A 19841-nucleotide genomic window follows, 5' to 3' on the forward strand; every position below is an offset into this window, starting at 1 on the left:
GAATGCGGGCGGCGGGGCGCGGCCGTTGGGCGCTGTGAGGTGAATCAAGGCCCGGGGCTCGCTTTGTATTCAGCTGTGGGCTTAGCGGCTTACTAGGATGTCTTCTAAGAAAAGAACGAAGAGAAATCGTGCTGGAAATCAAGTCAAGGTAAAATTCTCCACTCTGAGCTTAATACTATGCTGCTTTACCGTGCTTTTGTGCTTCCTGTCAGTTCCTTCTCACGCACGAGACAGAACTTCAGCCCGTGTTTGGAGGTGAATGGAATGGTGACAAACGTTTAATGAACGGATGTCCTGCCCTTTCTGTTTGAGTTATTCTATGGAATACTGAAGTTACAAACTAATTCTAAGCTCTATAAGAAGCTGAGCTGGAGGTTTTCATTTTTAGATTGAAAAGCATTCGATTGGACAAACCAGGAATGTGGTGTGAATATAGAGGTGAAAGGAGATGCTTCAGTGGCTGAAAAGGAGAAGGCTAGTGGTCATAGAAAGCAAGTGTCAGACAACTCTAAGATTACTAGGTGTGTGTGCTTGGCTTTACAAAATAAGGTAAACTTTATACTGCGTATAATGTATATCTTAGAAACATGCCCTAGAATGGTGTAGTTTGGAGGGGACTTTAACACTCCCCCTGCCATGGGCTCAGGCTGCCCAGGGCCCATCCGACCTTGGGCACCTCCAGGGATGTGGCACCCACGGCTCTGGACAGCAGTGCCAGCACCTCACTGCCCTCTGAGTAAAGAATTACTGCCTAACATTGGACCTAACCCAGCAGTATGCACTGCTTTTATACCGTTACTTCCTTCTAGGGAAAAACCATAATACAAGGGGAAAAACTGTGTGCTCTGAATGTTCTATTTTGTAGGCTAGTAGTCAATGCAGCCCATATTAAATTAATTTCTAATTAAAAACAATCTTGAAATTCATCGTCTCATTTAGTCTGTTGTGCACTCAGTCAGTGGGACGACTGAGCTGTTAATATTGTACCCTACCAGGAACACAAAGGCAGATCTCATCCTCGCTGGAAACTTCTTCCGCCTGAGGAACCTGATGTCTCAAGGATACCGAAAGTAGCAGATGTAAACCAACTTGAGGAGCTCTGCGATTCATTTGGTTAGTATGAACTTGAATGGCTGATTTTCATCAGCTAAGTAAAGGTGCTTCTTTGTCTGAGGAAAAAAGAGTTCAGTGAAAAAAGTCAGGTAAATATATGAAAGACTGATACAGAAGTTCTTCACTAGGAGAGTGGTTAGGCCCTGGAACAGGCTGCCCAGGGAGGTTGTGGATGCCCCGTCCTTGGAGGTGTTCAAGACCAGGTTGGACGGGCCCTGGGCAACCTGATCTAGTAAAGGTGTATGTTTGGTGGCCCTGCCAGGCAGGGGGGTTGGAACTACATGATCCTTGAGGTCCCTTCCAACCCGGGTCATTCTGTGATTCTGAGCTTTCATGCACCTCTCCGTTTGTAAAGAAATAAAGTGGTAGCAGCATTTAGGTTGGAAAAGACCTTCAAGGTCATCAAGTCTCAGTCCACTGCTAAGCCACGTCCCTGGGTACCACATCCCCTTGTAAATCCCTCTGGAGATAGCGACTCCATCAGTTTCCTGGGCAGCTTCTTCCAGTTCCTGACTACCCCTTCCACAAATAAACCATTCCTGACTTCCAATCTAAACCTGCCCAGTGCAATGTGAGGCCATTGCTTCATGTTCTATGGCTTGTCTGCTGAGAAGAAGATACCAACACAGCCTTGCTGCAGAGCAGTGAGGTCCCTCAGCCTCCTCTCCTCCAGGCTAAACAGCACCAGTTCCTTCAGCCACTTTTCATAGGCCTTGATATGAGTTTAGACACTGAAACTTTTGACCACAGATACTTTTCCTAACCTTAAAATGTTTCTTTTAACAAGTGTAGCTAGAATGAACAAACCTTAGAAATTCTAAATGCTGAATGGTAGACAGTGTTAATATACCTCTGTTTGTCTCAACAGATGGGAACGTTTTTATACGGCTTATTTTCTCTTCTTCACAGATCAGCCTTTACACAGTACTGCTGTGGATGCTTGTGGAGAGGAGCACTCAGAAAATGCATCGTCTAGTGATGATCCAGCTCCACAAAGGACAAATGCAGAACACAGGTCTGGTGGAAAAATAATTGCCAGGTAATTGCCAGCATTTGATTTTTGGCTTTTTTTTTTTTTTTTTTTAAAGATTAAATGGGGAAAATGTTCTGTTTGTCTGATTCCTCAAACTGCTTGTTAGACAGATGCTTATAATCTCCCAGATGGGGGAAAAAAATGAAAGAGTAAGAAAAGCAGGGAAGGTAAAATAGATAAATAAATAAATAAATGAGTCTGACTTCTACTTGGCAGCAGATTGGCTTAAGTATTTACTAGATGATTATTTTTAAAGGAAAGAATGCCTTTGTGAGCTACTAATTTGTCCATTAAATCTTGGTGTCATCGAAGTTTGAAGAGTGGTTAAATGGTAACAGTAAGCTAACAAGTTTACAGGTAAAAACCTGTTAAACTATACACGAGAGAAATAACCTAAAGCACATTTTAATGCAAGCTTTAATACTTGTCTGTTAATTCTGGTTTGGTGCCAGTTTTAAATTCAGTGAAGGTCTTATTTGAAGGAATTAACCGGACATTTATTGTGCTTGTGAGGGTGTGCATTTCTCTTACTTCCCTCTCAGCTCTCCAATCCCCAAAGGACTTCTTCGTTCCTCCTAAAATATACCAAGTAATAGTTTTGTCACTGGTTCAGAGTTTCTCCTCAAAACAACGTGGCCATCCCAGTGGTCGGTTAGAAATGATTTCTAGACTGTTGTGAGCTTTTCTGTCGAGGGATCAGGATTCTTCCACCTTCTATGCTATTGCAACCTTTTAGTGTGGTTTATTTGGAGGAGTCAGACTGCACACAGCAGTACAAAACGGTCCCCAAAGATTTTGTTGATTGTATGTGGGAAATAATTTTTCTTCCTCAGTGTGTGGTTGGTTTACATATAGATATTTTTCTTTTTTCTAGTGAAAAGATGCAATTGGAGATGCCTGAAGGCAACGTTCACGACTTCAGCCAAAGCGGTTCTGTACGTGAGCCCCTTATGGAGAATCTGGTACAGCAAATGCTGTGCGAGTGTATTGGTCAATTTGATTATAGCTTTCTGCCATACCTCCACTGGGTAATGGCAGGGAAGGAAGACCTTTTCTTTGCTGTGTAGTACTTAGTTGTGTCCCACATAAGTAAATCTAATAATATTCTTGTAAGATGGCCAAGTGTTAGGCCATATTAAATCAGATCAGCGGGGAAGGTAATAACCAGGGTCCTGTAGTCCATTTTATTGCTTGTTTGGGAATACTTGACTTTCTCATTTGTAATAATTACATCTAGAAAACATTTTTTCAAATAATGCCCTGCTACATAATATATAATATATGCTTATTCTTGTTTGGTACTGAAGAGCATGCTTGTGGGAACAGTGAATTTTTCACTGATTCAAAAGAATTTTGAAAATACATTAGAATTAGACTAAAGCTAATTGATTTTGAATGAGTTCTTTTCCACGGTCAAGCCTCAGTTAATGCAAAGTACTTCTGACCAGCTGAGCTTCTGGGTCTAGGGAGAACTACCTATCCACAGCCTTGAGAAAGTAAGCCTGTGAGAGAAGCAGCTGTGCAGTGGTTTGTGTAAAAGCTTTTTGCCTCCTGAAATTCATTGGAATTATTGAGTTATATGTTTTAAAACTGAAGGCATAGTGTTGGCCTTTCATCAGTAAGCTGCACATATGAAGAGCTGTTGTAGGATTGTGTGCATGTTACAGAAAGCATTCAAAGGCTGAAAATAATTGAGACGGATGCAGGTGAAAAGGAGCTGTTACCAGAGAACTGTTACTATTGGTACTTATGCTGAACTGAGGGGCCGTAGGCTGCTTACAGCACTCTTCCTCCTGTATGGTCTGTACCTGATGTGTGGCTGGGCAGCTGCTGTCCCTTGGCAGCATAATCACTGTGCTGTGATTCTGGTGAAACAGACCTAAGTAAACATTACTGACGTTTCTGTCATGAAATGCTGGAATGCTTCCCTGCCTTCTGCTTAATTACTGTCATTCAGAATTTTAAATGAGTGCACTTGGGTTCTTCTTAAAAGTTAATCTGCTTTTTTATATTGCAGAACGCTTCAAATACTACTCAATCTGGGGTGAAAAAGAAGGGACCCTCAAAGAAGAGCACACCAGATTCTTCTGGTAAAGTAGACCTTTTAAAATTCTTGTATATCTTCTCCTCATTCAAGATCAATATTTTCCCCTAATTCAATGGTTTTGATTTCTGGTACATAGCATCACGCTCTTTTGGGAGGTTCCAGTTTTAATTTGGGTCTAAACATTCATTATCAATGGATAAATTGGGGAGCTGGTATGCCACAGTTCTCATTACTGCAGTTTGTATCTCTGGACTTGCCTATCCCTCGCTGGAGGGATGGAGCACAGATGGTTTGCATTACTCTTTGCATGCACTTGATTTCCTTGGGAAGGAAGCTTGGGTTCCTGACTATGGAGCTGTAATGTGCTTAGTAGATCCCTTGGTCTGGATGGATGCCTGGAGCACCCAGGGTTACCCAGATTTATAGCAAGGGCACAGTGTAAACACCTTTGAGAAAGGAAGCTTCAAGACTGGCCTTTTTTAGTATAAGGAAACTTTCCCAGGGGCACCTTGTACTTGAGTGTAATGGGTTGCAGCTCCAAGGAAGCTAGATTTATATTTAAGTGCGTGTAAAGAAACTTAAAATTTTTATAGAATTTGTTAATATTGTTATTTCTAAGTTTAAAAAAAGGCATGTTATATGGCTACTTTTGAAACATGCGAAGTATCAATAGAAAATTGATACAGAAGTGATACAGCAATTTGTGACTCTTTCAGTAATGCGGGCTCCCCAAACTCAGGCTGATAGTTCTTACAGCTGGTAGTGTGTGTGTCTCTGTGTAGTTTATCAGTTGGTGCAATTATGTGCTGCTGGACTACCTTGAAATGATGAAGAGTAAGTAATAAGTTTATATGATTGATCATTCAAATCTTTGTGTTCCCCGATAATTTTATAGTTTCCCCAAATTCTTATAATTGCTCAGCCTAAAACATGGAATAAATTAATATTTTCCTTATGAAAAGTTTTATATTAAAATGTTCTTAATTCTTAGTTATTTTAATGGTGGGTACAATAACTTCTGTTATTTCAGAGCATGTACCTGAGCTATATAATTCTTGTCTTTATTCTGCTGTTACAGCTAACAGCTCATTTTCTGTACAACTTTGGTGTCCCAATGAGCTGAAAAGATCATCCAAGGATATCACAGAACTGGATGTTGTTCTGGCTGAATTTGAAAAGACAGCAGCAAACTACAGGTAAACGTTCTGCTTTAGTTTGACTGAATGCCCAAAGGTGTTTAAATAAATGACATGCTTTTTTTGGGTGGTGGCTTAGTTACATTCTGGTGTTGTTTTAAAGACTGATAGGTTTTTCTGACACATTTTTTCACATGATCTTAAGTGGGTGATCCTCAGGAATTTGGAATTTTTCTAAACATAAGAGCAACACATCTTAGTTGATGTTTTCCAGTGTAGAAATTAAATTATTGCTAGCACATGGATGATCTGTTTAACATTGGGCTGTTCTTGTATTCAAAAGAATATTTCTGGATGATATTTCTCCTTCACTAAAACAAATGAGTTGTTTTATCCCTCTGATTTCTCCAGTCAAAGCATAGAATCAAAGGCTTGCAGAAAAGCTGTCAGTGCCTTCTGTTCTGCTTTCAAGGACCAAGTCACTGAGCTTGTAAGTACACAGTGAAGAACAAAAGTGGTAATGATCATAGAGGTATGTATTACAATGCAATGTGTATTTTCACTGTAGTGAAAATGCCGAAGGCTTTACATTGTCCTCTAAGTGCTTACTTTATGATACTTCACACTTTCTATCTCTTGTCAGGTTGAATTAAATGAAAGCATAGTTACTTCTATGTTATGATTTGTTGCCTCTGTGCTGACTGACTAAAGCCTCTAGCAACTTAATGAAACCCATCTTCTTTTTCAGTGAAGTGTGGACTTATCTATCAAAACTCCCCCACCAAACTACTAGCTTGGAAGACTAAGAATTAATCTCGCTAATTACAGCTAGTAAAATAAACTTCGTTGTGATAAGTAAAATGTATGAGTACTAAAATCAGAATTCTAAGTGGTTCACTGGAATAAGCAGGGTTAAAATGACTAGATGACTACATTAATTGTAAAAGAAAAAATAGCTCGGGTAGTGTTACACAGTGGATGCAATGCTAATTGGTGCAAGGTGGTTAATGGTGTGCAACAGCCTTCTGGCATGGGGAAAGAACTGATAGACAACTGTAATATTAACAGTGTTTTATTAAATAGCTTCTTGATATGATTGCAAAGTAATTCTTGCAACTGTGTTTTTTGGAGTACAGAGGTGAAATCCAGATTTATCACCAGTCTCCTCTTCTTCCATAGATAACAGAAGTCCAGGAATTAAAGAATACGAAGAAGAAAAATGCTAAGGTAATTATGTGTCTGAAATATATGCTATCACTGGAATCTACAGCGGGCAGAGGTGATGCTGAGAATTCAGATAGGAGGGTGGAAGAAATAATTGACAAAAAAGTACACTATAGTACAGAAACGAGCACAAATGCAGGATAAAGAACCTCTAGAACATTTGGGGACAGGGTCTGAAGTAGAATGATGGGATGCAAACTGCACATGTGTGCTGTTGGACTACAGATGTACATTAGGGCTTGCATGGTTTTCATGCACATGAACTACTTTGTTTCTTACACGCTTGTTTATTTTTAGCAAGTGCTGGTGGTGAGGCCTCTGGAGAACCAATTAAATATTGGAAGCTCACCTTCCAGAAACACAGATGAATGTATAAGCAAAGACCCACGGGGATAGCACTGGATTGTTTAAAGGAGAGAAGTCTAAGGGAGATGGCATTCTCTTAATTCAAGCAAGATTTTTGTTCAGAGAAGGCAGTTTCTCTGTTCATTCAGACTTCAAATGCAGAACAGGAAATGCAGGTACTTGGAGAAACTAGTGTCAGAGCAGAGAACTTTGGAGTGGATTCATCAGAGGGGAGCTGCCCCCACAGAAGGGAGATTTAAGAGCAAGTTTGGCCCTACCTTCCAGTGGCATATTTTGTGCAGCTGATCTCTCATGTGAGAAGTGTCTGTAGAGCTTTCTGCCTTTGGACCTTGTGATTCTAAACGTGAAAGAGCAGTTGGGCCAGACACAGCAGACTGAAATTTATTTGCTTTTTCCTAAATATTCCTGAGTATTTAATTATTAAACAACTTAACCTTCTTAGCGGCCTCAAGCGGTGTGCACATATTAACCTCTTCAGCAAGCTTTTTGACCACTATATGGGTTCTTCTAACAAAAAGAAAGCATATCCTGACAGGTAGGAGTTCTTGTGCTGGGGATGAAAAGCAATTTGAGCTCATATAGTAAACGAGACTGTAAAAATGAAAATTTTAGTATGCATCCGGCATTCACAGTTGCTGTTTTCTTATTTTGAGCTTCATACGTTTGTTTAAACTCAAGTTTATAGCTCTAAAATGTAAAGAGATTTTTTAAAAGCATCTGTTAAAGAAAGCTTCGTTATGCTTAATTCCATAGTTCCAGCAGTCGTACTGAATGATACATGTTAAAACCTCAAAGAAAAAAACAGCCTTCAATATTTGAGTTGTTTGCCTGCAAAGTCACAAACAAGTTCAAAGACTTTCCTCGTTTGTTACAGGTGGTGGCAGGCATCAACAAGAAAAGGCAGCGACTGCTGCAAGTCAGAGAAAAGCTAAGTAGGTATGTTTCCAATAATGCACGATAAAAGCTTGAAAAGCTGGAGGAGGCTGGTATTTTTTTTTAAACTCTGAATTAAAAGCAACTTTTACATTTCATTTTGGTGGAGCTCTAATTCTATTCTGTGTTTTGTTTTTTTACAGAAGCTTAGGGTAACTGCCATGTTTCAGTTTGCTAGATAGAGTAGTTCTTGCAGTGTTCTCTTAGGTAACTGTAGTTGCAGGGATGGCACTTCAGGCAGTGTTTTCTAAGAAAAACTGTTACAATTGGAAAAGTAGAAGTAATGAATCAAAACTTAAGAAGACAGTATGGAGCTTGGTTTTGGTGGTAGGAGAATTTGATGTCTCTAGCCCCATTCAGAGGTTGAAAGCTGCCTTCATGTTTCTTATTTGTTGTGTTTCGATCATTTTAAGAAAGCTTTTCTGGGGCAACACAAAACGAAAATGGCTGTTGAGTGTTGTGTTTATGGAGTGCTCATCATGCTTCAAACACTGTTTAATAGATTGAGCCCCTCAGCTTTCTTAGGCAGGAGTATCTAGTTTGTAGCTCCTGAGTATACTTCAGCATAGGCACAGAACCTGCCTTCAAGCTGATATCTGCAGAAGCAGGTTGCCTGTTTAAGTAACGTCAGGGGCACAGAAGTGCTTAAGAGATTTGCTGTATTGTCAGACTGGATAGTAAGGTGTGGAAAAATGTCGTGAGAAGGGCTTTTGTTTGTTTTTATGGATTTGGACCTGTACTCCAAATGAAGTAATATGCTGATTTTTCTGTTTAAACACTATGTTATTCTAACCTATGCTTCATATTTCTGATCAACTTTTTCCTCGAGTCTTTCACAGAGGAAACGTGTTCAGAATTACTCATAAATATTCAGATGTAGTGATCAAAGCACAATCTTTTTCAGAACTGAACCACAACTGATCAAACTACAAAAAGAATATGCTGAGCTGGAAGAAAGGCAATCTTCCTTGAGGCAAGTAGTTCAATTCCTTACTGATTTAAAGGAACTACAGTACGACTACTTGGATAGCAGAGAAGAAAACCCAAGAAAGAAAGTGGCAGTAAGTACATATTTCCACATGTTTTTGAACTGTTCTGGATCAGCCTCCCTTCTGCTTTTTGCTTCTGGACAAACATGCATTTCTACTTACGTTGGGCTTACATTAAATAGCGGTAGTCCGATATAAACACGTCTGTGGAACCAACTGGAGAGTCATTGCTCTAACAGCATCTCACTCTTTCTCTCTTGTGTTAGAAACTGACACGTTTGAGAGAAAATTCTGATCCCTGTTTCTATGTCCAAGAACTAAAGAGTATGTAAACATAGCTGTTATCCTCACATCTGGCTTTTTATTTTTCAATAGAAACTATAGAAATATTAACAGTGAGAAACAGGTAACCAAATCTTCGCTTGTTCAAAGTTAGGGAAGGCTTTGGTACTGACGTACATGTTCTATAATGTGGTTAAATGGTTGGTAAAAGCAGCACGTGTATTTTGTGACTGGGTTAACTTCTCATTGGTCTTAAAACTCTGACCCCTTTTACTATGGCTGTTCCTCATGACCCAGTGTGCTAATCTGGACAGTGCAAGGTGCCTGTCATATATAATAGAGCAAGAAATCTTGTTATTTTAGAAGACTGTTGAACTTGGCTTTTTTGCTTTTAGAATCTATGTTGTAAAAATACAGATAGGGATGTGACTTTAAATTCTTGGGGAGGAAAAAACCAACCAACCAAACATTGCCCTGTAACTTCTTCCTTCACAACAGTACGGAACTTCCAGCCTACCTGCTCTTCTGGTGGAGTCACGGAGAATTCTACAAGCAGAAAGACACTTTCAGAATATTAATAAGAAACTGGAATATGCCCTGGAGGTACAAAGAGGGAAGTTATCCAAGGAACACTAAGCTCTTTTAGTAGGCTTTTTGACAATAATTGATCATTATTGTAATGGACTGTGCCCTGCTTGGTTAATTGCTGTTCTTCAGTGCTTAAAGGTCAGTGACTTCATCAGGTAGTATCTTTCTATTGTAAAATAGCTTGCCTAAGAACTTAATTCAGAACGAAATAACTATTCCAGTTAATATAGTAAAACTTCCTGTATTCTGTCAACAACACTTGTTTTTTAATCTTCGGTTATTTAAGTAACGTGATATTGAAACAATATGTACTTTAAAGAGGGAATGCATTGACTTTAAATGAACCAGTAACAGACAAATCTCTTTATTAATAAAATCTGTATCAGAAATAAATAGTTTTCTTCCATGTCTGGAAGTGAAGAAATAGAGTATTTGGCTTATCGATAAAAGTAGAATAAACAACTAAGAACATAGAAATTGCACAGCAGTAAGCCTTCAAAGTGCTAAATGTCTTGAAGCAGCCTTCATGAGGAGTTTCCAGCCCAGTCTTCTTTAGCCCCAGTGATCTTTTAGACCCATTTAATCTGTTACTCACTTCCTTGTCCTGGAAGAGTGCTTTCGAACTCTCACAGTATCTTACATAGAAGGCATGTGATACCCACGCTGTATTAAAGCAAGCTTTGTTGCTACTAGTCTGTTTGCTAGCGGAGTCCATGGTTAGCTGTCCTCTTTGTTGCAAGTGTCTTGTTTCCATGACACTTCCAAAAGAACTTCATCAGGAATTTCTTCTGTGTTGTAACCCAGGCTGTCATCTGCAGCTTCTGCCAGCTCCACATCTTCAGCACTTTCTACCAAATAAGCATCATCACTTGCACTGTCCCACTGAGTGTCTTGGCATGTGTTTTCTTCCAGAGAGGCTGAGCTTTCTGACAAATCTGCAGGCTCGGAATGTGATGTTATTTCTGTGTCCTCATGTTCATCTGTTACTGTATCATCTTCCTCCTTTTAGAGACAAGAGCATTCTTTATTCCATTTCTCTAACTGAACTCTTGCAACTGTTGCATATAATGAATGCTGGCCAACAAGAGTTTCCAGTGAGTTTATAGCTACGTTACCAGTGGAAGCCTGTTTTAATACTAATAGGAATGTGTTGGTTTTCAGCAAACTAAAAATAGTGTACTATATACAGTTGTTTTTTCTCCTAAAGAAGGCTTTGCTTTTAGCATGTTGACAAGACAAAACACATACCTCTATGAAAAGGGAAGACAAACATATCGTAGGTGGCAATGCAAGACCTAAAATCAAAGGGAAGGTGCTTAATGGAAATTAAGATTCCAAACAGTGTTAAATACGATTGCTTAGCAAACAAGATACATACTTTGTGATTTGAAGTTTGTTTCCCTGCAGACCGGATCGTGGCATTTCTGATACCAGACTTCCTTCTTTAGATCTACCAGAATCCTAAGAATGAAATAATCATTTTGTTTTTTTGCTAACATTATGTAAAGGAAATAAATATACGCAACATGAAACTCTGACTCCAAAGGAACAGATTTTGTTTGTTCTAAACTATGCATATTGCTTTCACACTGACATGTGGCTCTTAACATCGCAAAGTAAGTTTGGGGGAATTGTATCCCCATGGAGTAAGAGAGCGGGAATGTTAACAAGTGCTAAGAATTTCTGAGTATTCTTATACAATTGCACCTGAGCAGGAAAATATGTGCAGCTGATTTGAAGTGAAAACGGAATAGTTAAAGAACATACATGATGTTGTTACTTTTGTGGGCTCTTCCAATATTTTCACACCATCGGTAACCAGAAATGTCATAAACAAGTATTTCTTCCCCTGCAAAGTAATTCCATTGCCTTATTGCTGAAAGAGAAAATTGCTTGTTTAAAAATACTGTTGCTGATTTTCATCTGTAAATAATGGCGCAGTCGTTACCTCCTTGCACCCCATCCTTATTAATCAAAGAACGAACAAAGCAGTCAATCTCCGGGTATGGTGAATCCTGACAGCCTTCCATGGGCTCTATTAAAAAGAAAAAAGCCCCGTACTTATAATGTTCTGTAATCATAACATGTAGTAGTAACATACCATTATATGCTATATAAATCACAGGCACAAATCTCTTACATAAAAGCAGGGATAAATCCAATGCTCAATTCCTGTAGAGCTTTCTTTTAAGTTTAGTTAAGCACTCTGGGGCAAAAGGGTTAGAGAAAAGAGCCCTCTTTTAACTTGTGCACTCACTCTGCTGAGTATCCAGCACCTGCAACCACACGTGCTGTGGCAGCAAACTGGTGCTTGATGTGGGGTGGCAAATAGAGAGCTCTCCCTGATCGCTACCAGCAAGGGATGGAGAAATGGGACAGAGTATGACTGCTTTGGGACCAAGAAGAAAGGTAAGTGACATCTGGGTACTGCAAAGTGCTGGAATTGGTACAGATCAATACATCCCTACTCTGCCTTCTGTAGAAATCCAGCTGAGGAAGAGCTCTCATACGAGCTATCAGGAGTGTAAGTCACAGCACATCTAACTTAAGTGTAGTTTGTTTTTGTGCCCCTATCCTATGAAGCAGAACAGGCTTTTTCAGTACCTTTGGTGCTTCTGGTGGTTTTACTTCTCAAAAAAGCAGACATCTTTGTCTCTTCTTCTAGAAAGTCAGATGATAGAATTTTTGTGCCTTCTTCATATCTGAACAAAAGAGAATGCAAAGGAAAATGCATGATTCTTGCAGCATAGCACAGTATGATATAACACAGCATGGTGTAAGAACAGCCCAGGGCAAACAGCTGTGGGTACCCTGCCTGAGTGAAGGGGTTGGCCCAGAAGGCCTCCAGAGATCCCCCTATTAAGGGAGATCCCCCTATTAAGGTCATCCATTCTGTCACCCCCTTGTGCTACCTCTCCCTGTCCCTGCAGCACTTTTGGGCACTTCCCTCTGATCACTCAGCAGAGGGCAGGGTTTACTCCTTCAAAAAAACCAAACTTTCCTGGCAGAAATCCCAGGAGCAGCCATTTAGAGACTGCTGGTCCACACTCACAGAACTATTTGCTCTAAATGTAATATTTGAGCACTTTGAAAAGCTTAAACTTTATTTTTTCTTCCCATTCTGTCTTCACTGAACTGCAGTCTTACACTTTATTTTTTCTTCCCATTCTGTCTTCACTGAACTGCAAGCCTTACAGAAGGCTAAATTCAGTGCAGCAGAACTTCCCATCAATATTTATGATATACTCAGCTGATTTCTGTAATATAAATGCAATATATGATTTGTGCTATTTGTATATTTAAAATCGTAGTGGAATTACAGCATTACCTAACATTGCAGACCAAAGAGGAAAGAAAATATGCTTCCTCCAAAGAAATGTTCTTCTCGCAATTGGGGACAAACTTATTATCCTCTGCTATTGTCAGAATCACATTTTTTCCTGCTTTTGATGACTTATACATCCGGAAATTTCTGTTCCTTGTGTAAACTCCTACAGGAAAACAAGTATGTCAGAACATAACAGTGCTTGCTAGGATTTACTGTCTATTTGTAAGTAAAACAGTTTCACTGAGAACGAACTAAGGGTTTAAGGAATGGATGAAAACACTGCTTTCAGCTCACCTCTCACAGAAGAAACATGGCCAACTAAGACTATGCAAACACAAATTCTTACATCATAAGGACACTCAGCATTTCCACGTCAGCATCGTTCTGACATTACCATTGCTGAAGGTTTCTCTTCAGCATAAAATACGATTTCACAATAACTTTGTGAAATACAGTTTAGAATAAAAAGCTGCAGTTATTTTAATCAGAAATGACATCACGCTCATCAGGCTTCCTGTGTTCTGCATACCAGACACAACTTGTCTGAAGTGTGTATCAGGAAAATGTAATTCCAATCTCAAAAGCAAACAAAATTAATAAGGTGTTGCCTAATCTGTCTCAAGCTTTATCAGAGAGGTGGGTGCTTTAGTTGTGGATTGCATTTAATTTGTATGAAGGGAAAGGAACTGAAAATTACAACGTCACATGCCTTTCTATCACAGCAGCCTTGTGATGTAACTCAGTGCTCCAGCTTGCCTGGTTTAGCTTTCCAGTTTTGTGGTAAGGTGGTAGCATAAATATTAAAGATGGTTAATTTGGGGGGACTAACATCAAATCCTTAAAAGATGCATCAACACAGTGAACAGTTTGTTTTCCTTTCATTTCCATTCTCTAGTTAATATCTCAAAGGAATTCTAGTTAGTAGCTATATAAAGTGATCCTGTATCAGTAATGAAGAAGCCTAACAAAATACCAACTTTGGGATTATGTTTCAACAGATCAGACATACTCGAGTATTAAGGCTAGCAATAGAAATGATCCTGTGTACCCCATTAGAAGAATTTTAAGTCAGAGGGGTTCTTCAGTGAAGTGTAAGAAAATAATTTTTCAGATAAGTATATTGCTGAGGTACGAAAGTGTGCAAAGCTATTTACATTTCACCCAGTGCAAAGACTTCAGATTATAAGGGTGGAGGAGGGTGGCAAAAACTTCAGTTTGACCACGTGTGTTGTGCTTGAGATTACTGACATTTTAATGCCACGAATAGGCAAAGAACAGGTGGGGCATGAAGTGCCCAACCCTAATTTCTATTATTATGTCATCAAACTCTAATAGCTGCCATTCCAAACAGGGAAAGACATCTCCATTTATATGCGTATAACAATACAAAAGGCCACACCTTTAATGCTTGCTCTATAATTAAGCAGTTTCTAATTCAACTGAAATGACAGCAATATGACTCCTTTCAAATAGGAGCAGTTAGTCCTTCAGACCAAAATCCATAAGAACTGCATAGCAAGAATTTCTTCCAACTTTTAAACAAAGTAGTTAAATATAGTAAACATAAAAAGTTCCAAAGGCCAAGAATCTGTGATTCCTTTGAATTACAATGTTTATGGTCGCTGTTTAGGATTTGGTTTAAATTCTGAACATAAGAAAAAACAAGAGCGGTCTTAACAATTATTTTACAAAAGGTTAAAGGTCTGATTTCTTAAGTGTTGCTGCATCCTAAGCAGGTTTGAAAGTTCTTTTTATACTTACCTAGATCCACAAAAAGCTGCTTGTCTCCTTCTTTGTTATTTACTATTAGAAAAGAAAATTCAGAGTTTTCTCCATGGCGTGATGTTTCTGCTTCCTCCTTCCTTTGGTCAGCAATGGCTGGCCAGGCTTTGGAAGCATCTTTGGTTGCTGTGAGGTTTGTAAGAGAACCATCTGACTCAACCGTTGGTGCAGAGCACTGGGAAGTATATCCTGCTCCTCCTTCTGCAATGGGAGCAGTGGCGTTACTCTCCATTAACCGTATGGCAGGCTGCAAAATGGTTCTTACAAAGTTACCTGATGAACGAAACAAAACACAAATGTATGAGTCAAGGAAATCTTAATCGCTCCTGTGCAAACCTTTTCAAAACAGCCAAGATGGAAGTTGATGCAGCTGTTTGTGGTTTTTTTCATCTCCTGGACTTTGCCGAGTCATGGCTAGTGAATAAGAAATCAATGCTTGGCAAGAATTTATACCAACTTTAAATTAATTTTTGTTAAACGTGAGAAAATAAACAGTTGTGTGTGCATTAAACGTACCACGTGGCTGCTATCTTTTCCTTTGCAATTTCACCGCTGAGAAACAGAAATGAATTGCTTTGGCAACCACCTCATTAGAAATAAAATAATGAAACAGAAATGCATAGGCTGTCACTGCAGTTTCCCAAGCCAAGATTCTAAACCAATTCAGGCTCAGATAGAAGAGGAGCAAAAAAGAAACAAATGTCTTCTGTAACTTTCAAATACTTTCTCTTACCCCTCACAACACCCGTACTGTTGCAGTTATTACATGCTGCCAGTCAAGGTCTCATTTTTAAGACACTGTTCTGTGTGTGAGCCCTGACAAAATGCTTGTGAAACAATGCTAACAAAGATGAGATCATTCGTTTTCCAGAGCAACAAACTATGATAAATCTTAAAACATTTGAATGTGTCTTAAAAATATACCAGCTCTTTCAAGTTCAATATTAGACCAGAATCTTCCTGTCACATTGAAGAATATGCATTTGTTCACGTAGATTATGTGATGTTATTTTATTAAACTGCGTTTCTAGATATTTCCTACCACAGAGCATTTTGCACCAAGTATGGAGTTAAGTTTTCAGACATGTTTATCATGTAGGTTACTAAAACGCATCAAAGATCAGGACTGTAATATTATAGGTAACATGCATGAGCTTAACTGACAGGCTGCAATTATAAAATGCATTCATACTGTGACTTCAACATTTGTTGAAAAGGCCTTTTTAACAAGAACAGAGAGTTCTTTATATATTTAAGTCTGAGAGTAAATGTCAAATTCACTCAACAGTCGAGAGACAAAACTCATAGCTAATGAGCTAGAATAAATAATTTAAGCTTCTGCTGAAAGAACTGACTAATGTAATTTAGTTAGCAGGATCACAGGCTAAAATGTCTGTCATACCGAATTATTTATCATCCATGTATTACATAAGAATTTTCTAGTGGCACAGGAGTCAAAGACCATGCTTTTGAAATAAACATCGCATTGATCCTGTTCAGCTCCTTTGTGTTTGCTGCTGTTGCTATGGTGTCACGTAAGAAGCAACTGTTCTGTGTCACATTTGGGAACGGCAGCCAATATCCTAAGCAAGTTGCTAGTAAATTCAACAGTCTGTTTACTTTGCCAAGTGAGCTGCTCCTCAAACTTTCAGTGACACGGATTCCAGTTCTCCTAAGAATTAAAAATGGTCCTGAGACAATCCTGACTTGGCAGTTCTCTGTGTGTGCAGGAGTTGCTCTATCCCAAGAAAATTAGCTTTGCTTTCAGCTTCCTCTGAACTGTTTATACGCACCAGTGGCTTGAAGCCATCTTTGTCTTGGCTTTATGATTCTGTGTGCAACCCAAACCAGTTGTATTTACACCCAACAGTCTAAACTTTAATTGTTAATTAAAGAGTTACATTAATCTGAAAATTAACTGATTATTATAAAATGATTTTCAAGCCAAAGAACGGTCTTACCAGTAGTTTTATAAGTCAAATTGAAACCCAAGAAGTTATGTTTTTACAAAAATAAATGCTAATTATAGTAAAAGGAAGTAAAAGATGAGGAATAATGACACTTAAAATAGTAATAGTCATTTTTGCTGGGGTAATTGTTTCCACATACTAACCAATTAAAATACATATTTGAATATGAGACGGCACTGTGAAGAGTCAAAACCTTTTCTTTCTAGCGCATGAGAGAAAAGAACACACTTACCAACGTGAATGTTATCCTTGAATACAGTCTTACAGGGTAGGAATATCAAGTGCCGGCTAAACTTTTCATCAGTGCTGGAATCTAAATTCAAGACGTCTCTGGCTGAGCAGTTAACATCATACAGTTCTTTTAACTTCTGGCTGACCAGCTGGAAATTATATGAACATCAGTTTGGTTATTTTCTCTAGTATTTGTAAAGTGCTGTCTGTGAAATCTAACACAAATGCAGATCCTTATATGATGGAATGTAAGACATTCTTCTAAGAGCCTACTTTCTCATTCTGCAGTTGCACTGAGTCTTGTTTTCCAATCAAATTTGCAATAGAATAGAAACTTGCACTATTTAATTGAATTGACAACAAACATATTTAACTTCAGGTATCAAAATTGATGAGTGCAGTCACCTGGTTTTCTCTACATCATTATTGAAATCAACTTCAACGAAGGTGCCTAAAATCAGAAGGATTTTGTCTAAGCTTTGATGTGACTGCACCCGTTAGCATAGGGAATGATCTGAAGAACATTCAGATGGAACTTTTATTGATACAATTCTGAAGAATAACTAAAACACTCATTCACTTTTACAGCTTTGAAGTGCCAGAGCACATAAAACAATCTGCAAGCAAATTCACAACAGTAAACCTACAGTGAATACGAGCATTCCGACACCCGTCATGCTCTAGCATGAAGCAGGCAACCTAAGCTGTAATTAAAATGTACTTTTCACTTCATTAAAAGTACCCACTAACTCTGTAATTCTTCATTTTACTACAGAACAATCAAGATGAAGTGCTAAATACTTTGGTTTTATATAAAACCAAAACCAAACTTGCAGTAGTCTACAACATGACTGTGTTCCAGTTTACCTCAATTAGTTTTGCAACCATATCCTTTCCATCAGCTCCAGGATTTGCTGCTTTGTAGAACTCCAAATCAAAATAAAGCTTGCAAGCGTCTTTTTCAGGAATTACTTCATAGCAATGCATGAGACTTGTTTTAATACCTAATTTCCTTTTGCTGAGGAAAAGCAAAAACAAATCACAACCTCTCATGATAAACATTATAGATCCTTATCAATTGCAAACACGAATCCCACAAGTCCCAAACATTTTTATTTTTTAGTCAGCCACCCATATTCAGTGGGATCCTTAATTCACAGGAAACAACAACCGACTTCAACTCAAAGGAAAATTGAAAATAGAATAGATAGATTTGTCATTGTTAAGATTATTCCTATGACCAAGATCAAACCTTGGCCGTCCCATTACAGTTCTGTGGTACTTCACCTGTAAAGTATAGGCTATTTTATTCAAACACTTACATGTAATAATGCCAAAGCTCTTTATATGTAGTCACAAGGTAAAGCCTCTGTCCATTTTGTGTGTTCCTTTCCAAGGCAAATACATGAACATCCTTTGAAAATAAAATCAGAGATTTTATTTTTCTTTATTTTTTTAATTCAGAAGGCTTCAGAAGTTTTATTCAACATTCATTTTTTGGTCAAAAGTCAGTAAATACAAGGAAATTCTAAGTAGTAGATCATTTATCCTTTATCAACAGAAGTAGTATCTGTTTTTAATTAACATCATCCTGATTTTATTTACATGAGTGAAAACGAGAAGCTTTACTTTGCTGTGCATCAGTATAAATTCTGTAAGTCCTGTTTTCCTGATCAGCAACAAGTGCATGTAATTGGAGGAAGGCCAGTGTCCTGACAGGACATCACTGACACGTTGGCAGTGCATGGCTTTATAGTAAATGGTCTTTAGACCCTATGTCATTTAGATCCAAAAATGGAAATCTGAAACCAAAACCAAGACACCACCACAGCCGATACAGCAAAAGTACAATAGGAAAGCAGGCCAATCAGGGTTACCTGAACATCTAATGCAGCAGAGGGAAACGATACATTGCATTACGTTTCTTTAGAAGCAGCAATTTGAAAAGTATTAAGTGCAGAGAACTGGAAAAGATACATTTTGATATAGATATATTAAGATATATTGATTTGGATCATTACTTCACGACATCTGAACTTGTTACCCTGATGGTAGTTGTATTGTTTGTCTTTTTGCCTCTGACTCCTGTCATTTCCTTTTTCTTACTTATTTTTGCTTCTCTTTCTACACAACTCTCACTTCCTTCCCATCCTCCTGCCAAACCTAAAAGCTTCCTTCTCTTCAGAAAGAAGAAATTATCACTACAAGGTTACCTCAAACCACTTTTCCTACTAGAGGTTAACTCCGGGCATCAATTCTTGTATTCCAAGTAGTACTTAAAGCCATCTCCAGAGAAATTAAAACAATGACGTATCAGGACTGCAAAAGAGGGGATCTTGCAACGTGACAAAGATTTCATTGTTCACCAAGTTTTCCAGTCAAGTTCAACCTTACATGCAGCTAAGAGTAGAGATATTCTCTAACCATTTAGAGATATTCTCTAACCATTTACCTCCTTGCAGGTTTTCACAAAGCTGAAAGCTTCGGCCTGCCGACAAAATATCTTCCAAACACGGGATGGCTGGAAGGGTTTGGACAGTCTTGGTTGATAGATGGTAGGCAGAGGGTTTTGTTCATAGTAAGACGCGAGTTCTTCAACTTTCTTCACTCTTTCTTCCCATTTTCTCTTCATTTGTCCTGAAACGATTAATTACAAATAGGTTGCTATCAATTTTTATGATTCACTTCTAACTTCTTCAATGCTCATCATTGCTTTTGAATCCTTCTCTTGTTGAGCGTACTTTATTTAATGACTAGGAATAGACAATACTCCAAGTCAACACCTAACCTTGCCTACGATTCCCCTTTCAACATTAAAT

General features: G+C 38.5%; 2 protein-coding genes across 13 annotated transcripts in view; one reads left to right on the top strand and one right to left on the bottom strand.

Annotated features, from left to right (window-relative positions):
• CENPU (centromere protein U) lies at positions 1-11243 on the top strand. Of its 4 annotated transcripts, none has more exons than XR_014945828.1 (11): positions 1-148; positions 996-1113; positions 2023-2152; positions 3021-3108; positions 4164-4236; positions 5272-5389; positions 5741-5861; positions 6509-6556; positions 7794-7855; positions 8757-8913; positions 9622-11243. XR_014945828.1 is itself a non-coding variant. In XM_015861401.3 (11 exons), exons 1-11 carry the CDS (start codon positions 98-100, stop codon positions 9757-9759), a joined length of 1062 nt encoding a protein of 353 aa, XP_015716887.2. In that variant the 5' UTR covers positions 1-97; the 3' UTR covers positions 9760-11243. The 4 variants fall into 4 exon arrangements, 2 of the variants coding, with proteins under 2 accessions (XP_015716887.2, XP_015716888.2); XR_014945829.1 differs by having other exon boundaries at positions 3021-3081; XM_015861401.3 differs by having other exon boundaries at positions 5741-5819.
• Positions 10052-19841, bottom strand: part of PRIMPOL (primase and DNA directed polymerase) — a 13145-nt gene continuing 3355 nt past the window's right edge. For 2 of the 9 annotated variants that reach the window (XM_015861387.3, XM_085546674.1), the window contains exons 2-13: positions 19475-19659; positions 18345-18436; positions 17890-18040; positions 17024-17171; positions 14801-15094; positions 13040-13202; positions 12316-12413; positions 11660-11746; positions 11479-11560; positions 11090-11172; positions 10960-11006; positions 10052-10713 (exon numbers count right to left, since the gene is read on the bottom strand). In XM_015861387.3, coding sequence (XP_015716873.2) covers positions 10429-10713; positions 10960-11006; positions 11090-11172; positions 11479-11560; positions 11660-11746; positions 12316-12413; positions 13040-13202; positions 14801-15094; positions 17024-17171; positions 17890-18040; positions 18345-18436; positions 19475-19654 — 1710 coding nt within the window. In that variant the 5' untranslated portion in view covers positions 19655-19659 and the 3' untranslated portion in view covers positions 10052-10428. Of the gene's footprint in view, positions 10714-10959; positions 11007-11089; positions 11173-11478; positions 11588-11659; positions 11747-12315; positions 12414-13039; positions 13203-14800; positions 15095-17023; positions 17172-17889; positions 18041-18344; positions 18437-19474; positions 19660-19841 lie in introns of all 9 variants that reach the window. The other 7 variants (XM_015861385.3, XM_015861386.3, XR_014945826.1 and 4 more) reach the window with 5 other exon arrangements.

Source organism: Coturnix japonica, chromosome 4 (genome assembly GCF_054131305.1).
Source record: "Coturnix japonica strain WE chromosome 4, WE-NBRP24, whole genome shotgun sequence".
Lineage (NCBI taxonomy): Eukaryota > Metazoa > Chordata > Aves > Galliformes > Phasianidae > Coturnix > Coturnix japonica.

Bases quoted from the DNA above. Each gene is read 5' to 3' on its own strand.
- CENPU (XM_015861401.3), top strand. From the start codon at position 98: ATGTCTTCTAAGAAAAGAACGAAGAGAAATCGTGCTGGAAATCAAGTC. The intron at 149-995 runs GTAAAATTCTCC...GTACCCTACCAG, and splicing joins GTGCTGGAAATCAAGTCAAG to GAACACAAAGGCAGATCTCA. The intron at 3,109-4,163 runs GTACAGCAAATG...TTTATATTGCAG, and splicing joins AGCCCCTTATGGAGAATCTG to AACGCTTCAAATACTACTCA.